Source organism: Choloepus didactylus, chromosome 13 (genome assembly GCF_015220235.1).
Source record: "Choloepus didactylus isolate mChoDid1 chromosome 13, mChoDid1.pri, whole genome shotgun sequence".
Classification (NCBI taxonomy): Eukaryota; Metazoa; Chordata; class Mammalia; order Pilosa; family Megalonychidae; genus Choloepus; species Choloepus didactylus.
This window is the reverse complement of record NC_051319.1, coordinates 10,303,470-10,317,314: the sequence shown is the minus strand read 5'-3', so window position 1 is coordinate 10,317,314 and position 13,845 is coordinate 10,303,470. Positions and strand designations below refer to the sequence as shown.

General features: G+C 33.1%; 1 protein-coding gene across 1 annotated transcript in view; it reads left to right on the top strand.

Moving 5' to 3' along the window:
• GFM2 (GTP dependent ribosome recycling factor mitochondrial 2) overlaps nt 1-13,845 on the top strand; it is a 58,627-nt gene that overhangs the window by 14,273 nt on the left and 30,509 nt on the right. Inside the window, 7 exon segments of the mRNA XM_037802062.1 lie at nt 1,647-1,772; nt 1,882-1,970; nt 7,132-7,220; nt 8,690-8,750; nt 9,728-9,907; nt 11,826-11,906; nt 13,327-13,475. Of these exon segments, the coding sequence (XP_037657990.1) occupies nt 1,647-1,772; nt 1,882-1,970; nt 7,132-7,220; nt 8,690-8,750; nt 9,728-9,907; nt 11,826-11,906; nt 13,327-13,475 (775 nt within the window).

The window sequence follows — 13,845 nt, the reverse complement described above, 5'->3', positions numbered from 1 at the left end:
TAATGTGATGTTTATTGAGGAAAAGGACACCCGGGATTAGAATCTTCATGATGATAAGTTCTTAAATATATAAGCATCTTAATTTCTCATAGAATTATTAGAATTAATAGAATTATTGCTATTTTGAATGGGGATATGACAAATAGGAAAACATGGAACATTACTTAACTTTCTCTGTTGTGTCACAAATCTGATGAGACTCTTTTCCTCATATCCCCAGTTGGTGTCCCTGAAGTGAGGTTCCAGACGAGGCAAGCCTTAGGCAACCTTAAAGTTATCTTTGAGGTCCTCTTCTGGTTCAGGCCACAGACCTAGAACTACCCAAATTGTGGCAGAGCTTGCTCATCCAAGATTATTTTTTTAGTCATATGAGTAACCATAAAGAGATTATAGGAAAAAAAGATCTTTGTCCTTCTGAAAAACCTTGCTATTATCATATAAGTGTTTTAAAAACTGACTGCCTCATTTACAACTTTTTATTATTTATTTGGCATTTGTCTCCTTGTTGGTGTTTGCTTTCTTTGGTAATGTGAATGACTGGCAACACTAATACAGTCCTTTAATTCTTTTGGAGTGGCTGACAAATATGTCTTTCCTGCTATTTCCCCCTCTTAATTAAATTACTTAAATTATTAAGTATTAAGTGTATAAATTACTATATATGTGTATATTTATATACACACACATACACACATGATATGGGAAAACTAGAAGGCATTTTGGGGGTCCAATGCTGACATAATGGTAGGCCATGATAACTTGTGTTCTTAGATTTTGTGTGGTAAAATTCATCTGTTTCAAATTTATTTTATTGTCAGAATAAAATTTAATCAGAACAAAATGCATAATTCGAGAATTTTACTGCAGAGTAATTTAAGCAAACTTTTTGATAGGATGAATTTCATCCATAACTTTGTGCTGTAGAATTTCTACCAAGACTTCTTTTGCATTTGTATAAGGAAATCCCTTTTCAGGGGGAAATTTAGTATGATGAGGGTTTGTAAAGGATAATTTAAACTTTGGAAGAATTTTTTCTCTACCTTTTTCCATATAACTACTTTTTATTAATCATCTACCAGGCTATGTACAGGCTGTTGATTTATTGATTGATTGTCTCATTTCATCCTTATAACAGCCCAGCAAGGTTGGTTTTATTAGCCTTATTTTGCAAACTAAATTAAATAACTTGCTCAAAATCATAGAGTAATAAGTGGTAGAGTTTAGGTTTAAATCTACATCTGGTTGACCTCAAAAAATACCTGGGCTCTTTCACTACACTACTCTGCCTCTTGTAAAGGGGTTAGGAGTAAGGAAAATCAAATAAAAAAGGGATAATCAAAATCAAAGAAAGAGAAAAATGGAAGAGAAGTATATGATTCAGTAAAATTAAAATATTTAAACTGAGATTTTCATCTTATTTGTTAAAGAAAAATTATTTAGATAGCAAAATTACTAATTTCACTGAAAAAATTTTTTTCTAGAATCAGGATTTATTTAGAGAAAGATTAAGAACTTTTAAATATTAAACCAAATAATTTATGAAGGGGTTTTTAAAGCATTAAATCATGCCAGATAGATATCGAGTACCAATAAAATGCATTTGCCATTAAGACTAAATTATGTCACATCATCTTTTTCCTGGTTAGATGTTGATGATGGAGACACAGTGACAGATTTCATGGCTCAAGAGCGAGAAAGAGGCATTACTATTCAATCTGCTGCTGTCACATTTGATTGGAAGGGGTATAGAGTCAATCTAATTGATACACCAGGTATGCTGCTTTTCTGACAGTGCAAAGGTGCTGCTTCATTTTGGGGTTTTTGTTTGTTTTTGTTTTTCGTAAAATATGTTAAGTGTTACATTTCTTACTTTTTTCTTAGGTCATGTGGACTTTACCTTGGAGGTTGAGCGCTGCCTTAGAGTGTTGGATGGTGCAGTGGCTGTATTTGATGCATCTGCTGGTGTAGAGGTAAAAATAATATTGCCAAAGTAAAGATACAACAGCATGATTTTTTTTTTTAAATTAGGTTTAGTTAACTATAACTCTTTACTTGGTGAGTTCATATAAATCAAATTATGGCTAAAGGAAGTTGAAATTTAATATTGAGATGTGATCTATTTCTCATCTCAGTTATTTCATTGTAAAAGGAAAATAAAATTTGTTTTTCTGTATGAAATAAAGTTAGTGTCAAACTGTGAAGGGTCTGAGATTCTACTCTACTTTGAAGCTAACAAGTAAGTTAGTTTGCCATGGTTTTGTAGATTCTGGCAGAAAACATGAGACTCCTGAGTCAGAGACAAAGGACTTTTATTACTTGTAGAAATAGCAGTAGCCAGATGATCAGCATTTTCTTGTCCTGTTTCCCAGAGCTCCATTCCCCACAGGGTGACATGAAGAGAGCCAGGTGACAGCTTCTCATGTGTTACAGGAGAGGAATCCTGAGCTTATAGAAGGCAGATATTTTATAATGTGCATAAGCATCCCTGCCCTTTGCTCCAGAGTAGACACAATCTCTGTCTTTCAAGGTTGTTCACTATAGAAACACCCTTGAAAAGATAGTCCAGAGCACTGGCAGTTGGTGACTTCTCCCAAAACATTCAGAAACATGAGAAACATGAAGAATTGTCTCCCAGCAGTTAATAAATAATATATAAATAAAAAGTAATAAATAAATTTTGAAAATCAACTTACTCATTTATTGTTATGCTCTCTTTAGCTGATGCCTCATTGTCCTGTAATCTCAAGATTAGCTTTATGTTGAATGTAGAACCCACATTAGCTCTTCTAATCCTAAAAATACTAAAAGTAATACTATTTTACCTAAGTCATCAAAATTGACGTCACCAAAAATGGGGCAGATTGACCCTAAGCGCCTCCTGATAGGGTGTACTGAGAGATACAACATTACCTATGTTGTATTCCTGTCCCCCCCCCCCAAAAAAAATGTTTAGCCTAAATCTAATCATGAGAAAACAGACAAATCTAAATTGAATGACATTCCACAAAACAACTGGCCAGGACTTTTCAAACACTGAATTTTTCTTTCATTGTAGCATCATGAATGATTGGAAGCAGGAGGACTAGGGAACTGTTGTAGATTAAAAGTTTCTTCAAAGAGACAAGATAACTAAATGTAATATACGATTTTTGTTTGGATCCTAGATCCCCCCCCCCAAAAAGTTACAAAGAATTTCACTGGGAAATCAGGAAAATTTGTATATGGACTGTATTTTGTAAATAAAGGTATTATTTCAAATTTAAAATTTTCTGAATGTGAGAATTGTAATTGGTTATGTATGAGAAAGTCCTTAGGAAACACATGTTTAGGGTTGTAGTGTCACAGCATCTTCAACTTGCTGTCATTATTCAGCCCCTGTCCACCCCAAACACATACACACATAATGTTAGTTCAGGTCCTTTGAGAAGTAAATGCCAAAATAAGATTATATGTACAGGAGATTTATTGGGGGAAATGCCTGTAAAAAATAAGATGGGAAAGAAGCAGAGAAGGGGGAGGAGCATTCAGAGTACAGTGCAGGTCTGACATCTGTGAGGGAGAGGGAGAAGGAAGGCAGATTGAGAAAGAAAGAGTCTAGGACTGCAGCACAGTTCCAGAAAAGATTTAGCCAAGATAGGGAGTCCCTGAATCAAAGTCACCTGTTAGGGGAGTCCATTGGCTTGCAGGAATAGGCCTATATGAGTACCTCTACTGTGCTGAGTTATTAGCTAGAAGCAGTCCATAGGAGGCTGGGCTTGGCGAGAACATAGTGGTGGATCCACAAGGGTAGCAACTGGGGCGATCAGTTGTTATGCTCCTCATAGTAGCAGATCTGGGTGGTGCATTTTCACAGCCACTACACATATATAATGCACCCATGTGCATGTGTGTGTAGAGAGAGAGAGAAAACAAGCGTATGTGGTAATTTGTTAACATTTGGGGAATTTCGTGAGAAGTACATGGATATTTATTGTACTATTCTTTTAACTTTTGTGTAGATTTGAAAATTCCCAAATGAAATGTTAGGGGGGAAATAGTACAATTATTGAAAACCTTGCCTGAGTCCCCTGAACTGGTAATTAAGGACTTTTACTTGACTGGATTTCCTTTGGTCCTTAATAGACAGCCAGTGGCATTTGCTTGATAAAAAGACAAACACTGAGGCCTAAGGTTAATTATAAACTGTTATTTCTATTTCTTTCTGATTACTATTTCCTAATGGTTGCATTCTTTCTGTCATTATAGCTTCTTTACATAAATTTGACACTTTGTCTTTCAGACAGATTGCATTATAAACAAGAAGCAGAAGTCTTGTTTACTAAAGCAATAAATGGGCTTTTTAGCTGGCAGGGGGATGATGGGAGTTTTTTTTGTTTGATTTGTTTTTAGTATGTTTTTTATTCTTAGGAAATTTATAATGTATGTTCATTTACTAATACCAATCTGGGAGTGTATTATAATTATACCCATTTAAACAACTTGACTTAGTGCCTGAAAAACTTGATAAATACACAGGAATATTAAACCTGGACGCGCCTACCCCATACCATTAACAAAAATTAATTTTTAGTGGATCATAGTTTTAAGCTGTATCTGTACAGCTTCTAGAAAAATAATGAACTATTGTCACAACCTTAGGGTAGGTAACAATTTCTTTGAAAGGACACAAGAAGCATAAAACATAAAAGAAAATTAATTAATTGAACCTTATTGGAATTAAAACTTCTGCTCATTAAAACTGTAAAGAATATGAAAAGGCAAGCCACAGACTGTGAGAAAATATTTGCAATGTTAGATAAAAGTATCATATGAATGTTAAATTTCCTGAATGTAATATTTGATTATGTAAGAGATTATCCTTGTTCTTAAGTCATACATGCTGAAATTTGTACAATATATATATGACCAAAGAATTGTATCCAGAATATAAAATTCTTACAAATCAATAATAAAAGTAAACAACCCAGAAAAAAAACATAGGCAAAAGACTTAGAACAGATACTCCACCAAAGATGACCTGTGAGTGACCAGTAAACACATGAAAAGGTTCTCAATATCATTAGTTATCAAGGAAATGCAAATTAAAATACAAAGAGATACTATTACATACCCACAAGAGTGTATAATATAAAAAAGACCGATAGCAAATGTTGGAGAGGATGTGGAGCAACTGGAACTGTCATATATTGTTGGTGGGAGTGTAAAATAATGCAATCTCTTTGGAAAATTGTTTGGCAGTTTCTTATGAAGTTAAATATACACCTACCCCATAATACAATAGTTCTATTTCAATATCTTACTCAAGGAGAATGAAAACATTTGTCCATAAAAGGCTTGTTCAGAATTTTTTAGCAGCTAAAGTAATAATAAACCCAAATTAGGAACTACCAAAGTGTCCATCAACAGAAAGATAGGGAAAGAAACTGGTACGTTTATATAAAGGAATATAGCAATAAGAAAAGAAAAAAAACAATATACTAACAACATGAATGAAAGTCAAAAACAGTACATTGAACTAAAGAAGCTATACTATTTATATGAAGAAGTTCAAGAATAGGCAGAATGAATTTTTGGTAATAGAAATCAGAACAGTTTATTTATGGGGAGTGGGCACAAGGAAAATTTCTGGAATGATAGAATGTTCTGTATCTTGATTAGGATAGAAGTTACACAAATGTATACATTTATCATACTCATTGAGCTATATACTTAATATCTGTATATTTTATTGTATGTTAATTTTATCTAAAAAAACAAAATGAACAACAAACTGACCTCTTTTGTAACTAGTGTTAGCACATTAGGCTTCGTATGCTTTGCTTCAAGAATTGGACTCAAGTAGGTACAGATATTAGACTCAAACCATATATATTTAATGTACAAAAATGATATTGGAAGAAGTCAAATAGAAGCAAAACTTATGAGAATGGGAACTTCTAAATACAGGTGCTGTCTGACCACCCCCCACCCCCCAAGTCCTCTTTAGTTTACATGAAGATTCAAGCATTCACCATAAAAAATATGACTTTTATCATAATCACCTTTTTATGGTATACTCTTATTTGTTCCTATTACTTTGCAGCAATTGCCTGGTAAATTAAGGTAAAGCCCATATTTCTAAGATCAGAAAACTGACATTAAACAAATTCGGAATTGTGTGACATCAGTCTAGTTTAGCAAACTAGAACATGTTCTTTCCATGATTCTAAATAAATACCTCCCAGGTGTCATTTCTCTTTGGTAATGTTCCAGTTTGCTAATGCTGCCATTATGCAAAATACCAGAAATGGATTGGCTTTTGTAAAGGGGGTTTATTTGGTTACAAATTTAGAGTTCTAAGGCCGTAAAGGTGTCCAAACTAAGGCATCAACAAGAGGATACCTTCACTGAAGAATGGTTGTTGGCATCTGGAATACCTCTTTCAGCTGGGAAGGCACGTGTCTGCTGTTCCTTTGCTTCCAGGTTGCGTTTCAAAATGGTATTCTCCAAAATGTCCCTGGGTTTGTGTCTCTCAGCTTCTGTGCATCTAACTGTCTGGGGGTCCTGTCTTAGTTTCTCTGGCGCAAACTCTGGGCTAGCATCTCCAAACATCTCCAGGCGTCCTCAAAGGTCAGCATCAGTGTCAGCTCTTAGCTTGTCTCCAAAATGTCTCCCTCAGCTGCTCTTTTACAGGACTCCAGTGATTTAATTAAGACCCACCTTGAATGGGCAGGGCCACACTTCCATGGAAATAATCTAATCAAAAGTATCACCTGCAGTTGGGCGAGTCACATCTCCATGGAAACAATAAAAAATTCCCACCCTAATCAGAAGACTAATAAATCTGCCCCTACAAGATTTCATTAAAGAACATGGCTTTTTGGGGGATAAAATATAGTCAAACCAGCACAGGTGACAACATAGTTCACCCAAAGTACTATTCTCAAACTGTTAGAGGCACACTCTTCACATTCTCAGCTATGATAACTTGATAGAAAAATTTGAACCTATAAGCATAAGGACAGTGGCACTAATTCTGTGCTAGAATAATGGCCAATTCCATTTTACAGTAGATTCTTGGATGTATATATGTCATGTCTAGTAACAGTTATATGTTCAGTATATATATATTTTTCCTTATCTTTGCTTTAGGCACAAACTCTTACAGTATGGAGGCAAGCTGATAAACACAGTATACCTCGAATCTGTTTTTTAAACAAGATGGACAAAACTGGAGTAAGGTATTTAAAAGTGTGTTTCTTTGGTTTATCAAAATGAGAATACAATTTGAGCTTTTAATGAACTATAACTTAAATTTAAAAACAACTGTAGCCTATAGGGTATAAATATTCTGTGTAATTCCAGTTCATTTCCATTTTTAAAAAAAGAATTTCAAAGCAGCTTACTCATAGGTTAAATAACAGTTTGGGATTAATAGAGAGCTGAGAGATGGTGCTTTGTCTTGATTCTACATAGAGAAGCTCAATCATATTTTCTAGGATCCTGACAAAGTCATGTCTTGCTGACTCCATTGGTTCTGCATGGATCATTGTTAAATTTAGAGAAGAGAAAATTGTTTCCTGCAGTTGGCTCAGAGAAAGGCTGTTCTTCCTTCTCTCCTGATGTTCCTTAGCTACTGGATAACTTGCTGTTTATCCATAAAAGGGAACTGGGAGAGGAGAATGTAGATGTTGTAAGATCTACGTAAAGAGCAAAGGAATTAATGCTGAGAAGTAGCGGTCAGGCTCAGAAACTTAGAGAGAGGTAATCCAAAATGAATACATTGTTCACTAGGGAACAGAATTCAATGAATCAAGAATATGAAGGATTTGGGGAAAATGTTTTAGGGATCGATTTTGATCTTTAATGTGAGAGTCAAAAGCAAAACATAAACTATCCTCCCCTAAAACCACACAGTAGTATGCTTTGCATTTTGTAACTCTCTACAGTATTTTAAAGCTATTTGTTTAAAGAACTTCTGCCTTGATTAGTAATTGTAGTAAAGCAACCTTAAAATGTGTTAGGCTCAAGCTCTGACTCTTTTCTGTCTGGAGTTCCTTGAGGTATTTGGAAGTAACTTCTTATGTACTGACTGACAGTGTCTATGATGGCGGGGCAGGAGATGACTGGATAGTAGGCTCATTGTCAAAGACATTGGGACCAAAATAATCTGCATGTATATAATATAATTCAGCCAATATGCCAAAGATAGCACATGTGCCATAGGTAGTGAACCCCAGTGTTAGCAAAGAAATAAATAGCTTAGCATATGATATTAAGAATGCCTAAGTTAAAAATATAGAAAATTAGTCCATCAAACTGTCTCTTGGAAGAAAGCTAGTAGCTTTGTATGGTGGCAAATCTAGTTGTAGAAGAAGGAATCCTAGACTTGTAACCATAAATCTTGTATTTGATTCCTATCTGCAATTTATTACTCATGTGACTTTGAGCAATCCATGTATCCTTAACCTAACTTAGTTTTGTGAAGCTCACAGTTATAACATCCTAAAAACTTGTACAGCAGGATTATGGTAGACAATCACTGTTAGCTGAAACTGATACTAAAAGTTTATTCAACATATTGTGCTGTAGAAAACTATTAAATGTTGAACATTAGGAAGAATTAAAAGGGTTAAGATTCTAGAAGACATTCTTACACTTGTTTTAAGGATCTTAACATTTATAATTATAATAATTTTCCGTTTTGCAGTTTTAACTATGCAGTAGAGAGCATCAGAGAGAAGTTGAAGGCAAAGCCTTTGCTTTTACAGGTAAATTGGTTAGTTGGTAGGAACAAGTCCTTCTCAGTTTGCTTATTGGTTTATTTTATTGTGACATAAACATTTTTTTTTTTTTACCATTTATTTATTTATTTATTTATTTATTTTTTTAATTCAGTTTTATTGAAATATATTCACAAACCATACAGTCATCCATGGTATACAATCAACTGTTCACAGTATGATCATATAGTTATGCGTTCATCACCACAATCTATTTCTGAACATTTTCCTTACATCAGAAAGAATCAGAATAAGAATAAAAAATAAAAGTGAAAAGAGAATACCCACACCATCCCCCATCCCACCCTATTTGTCATTTAGTTTTTACTCCCATTTTTCTGCTGATTTTTTTTCAATTTTTTAACTTTGTTTATCAAAAAATTAAAAAAAAACAGGCAAACAACAACCAAAAAAACCCCACAACATTTCAAACAAAGCAATGGATTAAGGAAAACAAATATCCTAAAATAACTACTTTGCTTCCAACATGTTCCTACCATACCCCAAGAAAATTAACAACCCCTAAGAAAACAAAGGAATAAGAGAAAAAAAAAAACCTAAAATAACTCTATTGCTTCCAACATGATCTTACTATATCCAAGAAAGTTTACAAACCATAATCATTCCTGAGCATTCCCATAACATTGAGATTACCCTCCATAGTTTATCTGTTCTTATTAGATTATCATTCCCCCTCCACTAATTGGTATCTCTAGGTCCCCTACATTCTACAGTATAAAACATTGTACATTTTTCACAGAATTCACATTAGTGACATAAACATTTTTGAAGCTATCTCGAATCCTTTTTGGAAGAAATGGGATATAAATAAAAATAGCTATAGAGAATTGTAATAAAAATAATAAACATTTTGGGAGAAAGTGGTGTGATTAGGTATGTTTTATCAGCAATGCAGTTCTAATCTAGTGATCATTTAATTATGTTAATCTCATTCTGACTTACAGTTACCAGTAGGTGAAGGCAAATCTTTCAAAGGACTGGTGGATGTAGTAAGTAAAGAAAAACTTCTTTGGAATCCCAGTTCAGATGATGGAAAAATCTTTGACAGAAAACCTCTCTTGGAAATTAGTGATCCTGAATTACTGAAAGAGACAACTGAAGCAAGAAATGCCTTAATTGAACAAGTAAAACAAATGCTTTGACTTTAAAATTGCTTAAGTATTTAGAAGCTTTAAAAAATATCTTAGTTATTGTGAAACTTTAGATAAAATTTTGTGTGGAATATGTAAAGGATAATGAATTTAAAAAGGAACACTGATGTATATATCACCCAGCTTAAGAAATAGAATACTTTTAAAACTCATTGTGTCACTTCCTGGTCATTTCTCTCCTTCCACTGATCATCTGTCTCCCCTTATAACCTCTATCTTGATTTTAGTGTTTAGCTTTCATTTGCTTTTCTTTATAGTTTACCACAAATGACTGTATCCCTAAAGATTTAGTTTTGCAAGGCTCTGAACATTACATAAAAGGAATGATACTGTTTGTATTTTATTACGTTGTTCAACATTATGTTGGTGGTTCATTCATGTTGGTATATATAGGTGTAGTTCATTCAATTTCAATCTTGTGTAGTGTTCCAATATATAATAACACCATAATTTATTATCTACACTCCTGTTGGTGGACTTTGAGGTTGTGTCCTATTTTTGTGCTGTTAAAAACAATGTTGCTGTGATCTTCTTTGTATGTATCTCCTTGTACACATGTGCAAGAGTTTCTTTAGGGTTAAACCTAAAAGTAGAATCACTAGGTCAAAGGATGCGTCCGTCTTTGAGATTTTTTGTTTTGTTTTAATATAAAAGAACTATAGGGATAAACTTAATAAGGATCTTATAATCTAGTTGAGGAGTGAACACACATTTGCACATACATCCTAAATTCTTTTAGATGTAGCAGTATATAATGGAAATAAAGAAAATTCCATAATCAATAATAAGCTGCTAATTATAAGGAATGCATAAGTATGTATAAAATTAGAGATTAGAAAGATCATTGTGGACCAGAATCATCTTATGTTCTAAAGGCAAACAGTAATGATAATAATAGCAATAATAATAATAATAGTTATTGTATATTGCAACATATTCTGAAAACATTATTTGAATTGGTTATTTAATCCTTGTGACAAACCATTAGATAGATACTATTATTATCTCCATCAAGAACCAAGGCAGAGAGATAAGTAACTTGATCAGAGTCTTAGGACAAGTAAGTAAGTGGTGGAGCCATTTCCAGGCAGTCTGACTCCAGAAGCTATGCTCTTACCTATCATGTAGATGAAAAAGCTTTGAATTTTTCCTGTCAGAAGAGTGGTTATAGGTTCATTCTACTGTAATTAGCTCTACGAGTGTGTTTCTCTCATTGAGTTTGAATGTTTTGTTCCCTTGCACTGTTATAAACTTCTGAAACTGACTTATTAATTTTTTTTATCAGCTGAATTCTCTTCTTATTTTGTATAGGCAGGTTTTCATGAAAAGAAGATAAGCAAGATGAATGCATTTTTATTATTGAAATGATACTTTTCCCCTCACTTAAATGTATTGCTTCAGTGCAAGACAGCAGTAAAATTAGTTTTTAGTTTGACTGTCTTGGGAGATGCGGTGACATTCAGAATATTAGAGAAATTTGAAAGGAAACTTTTTGTGTGAACTAAAACCTCTAAATTAACCTAAAAACAGCACCCCATTGCATGTATTATCATTGGCTGAAATTGTGCATTTTCTTTCATTTCTTTTGAGCACAGTCAAAAGATGTAGATGTTATCTTTACACCTGCTACTTTCTTTAGATGTTTTATCAGGCTCTTGGCTTCCCATGAATTCAGGAAACTCTTAATAGCATATCTTTAGTTTTTAATCTCTTTTTCTTTCAAAGAAAAACTCTTTTCTTCATCTTTTTAGGAGATAGGAGGAGTTGCTTGGCCCAGATAAGGTAGATCATGTAACCATTTTGAAATATTTGGGTAATGTGTATTTATGATATTTAGACTTATAGTTGCAAGAATAAATGTAAGCTATAGAACTAAAGCCTTTCTTTATAGGTTGCAGATTTGGATGACAAATTTGCTGACTTAGTTCTAGGAGAATTTAGTGAAAATTTTGATTTGCTTCCAGCTGAAAAGGTAAATTTTGTTATTCAATTACTTTGACCAAGTTTTACTAATTAGATATAATTTGATTGGCTTGATTTCTGTGGTGTTTTTTTTTTTAAACTTTGTATACCATTAGAATATACTGACTTAACAAAAATTAGAAGAGCAATAAGATAAAATCACTTCTAATACATTTACTTAAACAATAGCAATGATATACTGTTTTCTGATATAGATTCTTTATAAAACCAGAAGTTCTCTTTTACTTACATTGTATCAGGATCAGGTAATTTCTCATTCTCTTTAGCCTTTTCTTTTTATTCTGATTATTTCTGTAAGGATTTTTGGGAAATCACACGTAGTAAATTTACTGGTTTTTCAGGCTACAACAGTGATCATTTTTCTCAACATTTTTTCTGAATCTGTTTTTGTTTTTAATGGAAACTCATTGCATAACTTTAAAGGTTTTTTGTTTTCTTTTGAAATGTACTATATCAGAGAATAGGCAAGTAAGCACTGATGATAATTCTATTATGACTGATTTCTTCAAGGCATCTTTGTTTTGTTCTGCCAGGGACCTTCCCCCATGAATTTGGCAAACTTCCTATTTATTTTTCCTTTATGAAACATAAGAGTTGCCAAGTAAAGTGTTTCTAAGTGATGGTATGTAAAATGGGGCTAAGATGAGCCCAGCAAATTCATTCAGTTATTATTCAAGAAAAGAATTAAAGGAAAATATAAGATACATAGATTATTTTTGAGCCACTTAAAGATAGAAGTGGGAAAAAAAGTTATTTTTTTCTTTTGAATGAAATGCCATCATTTTTGTCAGTTTTTGTTTAGTGTTTGAATGCTTAAATGTAATAGGTACTATGTCCTATAAGTGCATAACATGATTTCATTTTTCAGACCACTCACAATCTAAAGTTAGATTGATCTATCTAAGCTTTTTCTTGGTTTTTGAGGTTCTTTAAAAAAAATTCACTACTTTGATTTCTTATTTTCCTTTGGTTTTTGTTTAGTGTGGATCTAATTCATTTGTAGAAATTATTAACTAAGATTCAATCTTTTATTTTTGACTAGTTTCTCTATTAGATCATCAAAGTTAAGTCACAGGAATATTCATTCATTCAAGAAATATTTTAGCACCTACCATATTGTGAGCACTTTCTAGGTTCTGGAGATGTAGCAGTGTTTTTATGGGAATTACTATAGTGTTCAAATGGATTTTGCATTTAGTGAATGGTAAAATAGCAAAGTAATAAGTGAATTTCTAATATGTTAGGTAGTGATTAATATTAAAAAGAAAAGTAAAGAATAAGACAATAAAGAATGATGGAAGTATGCAGAGGAGTATTTCAGATGTGTGATTAGGGAAGACCTTTAATTCTGAGAGGTTTTGGCAAAGGCAGTATTCTGTACACAAAATGCTTATATCTCTGTTTTGTAGCTACAGACTGCAATACGCAGAGTAACACTGGCTCAGACAGCAGTGCCTGTGCTTTGTGGAAGTGCCCTGAAAAACAAAGGTATACAGCCCTTGTTAGATGCTATTACTATGTACTTACCGTCACCTGAAGAGCACAACTATGAATTTCTGTAAGTATACAAGCACATAGATTAAAATTCCATAACCTTTAAAAAACAAGTAGGGAAACAGGAGGTCTTATTTACAAAGAGTAGTTAAATCACCTTTTTTGAATAATTAAAAATGGTAGAGGATGTCACTGTAAAGGAACATTTGATATCTGTTGTAATGTGTCATGATTACAGATGAAGCTAAGAATATTTGACTTTTCACTGTGTAAAAGTGTAAATGTTAACCCTGATGTCCTAGTTTAAAAAAAAAATGCTAGTAATATGCTGGGGTTGCTTGATAAATGTTCTGTTGATATATTTATGTTCATCTAGATTTCAAGATTTTTCATAAGCTCAGATCTTTTGTGGCTATAAAGAAGAGTGGTTGTTT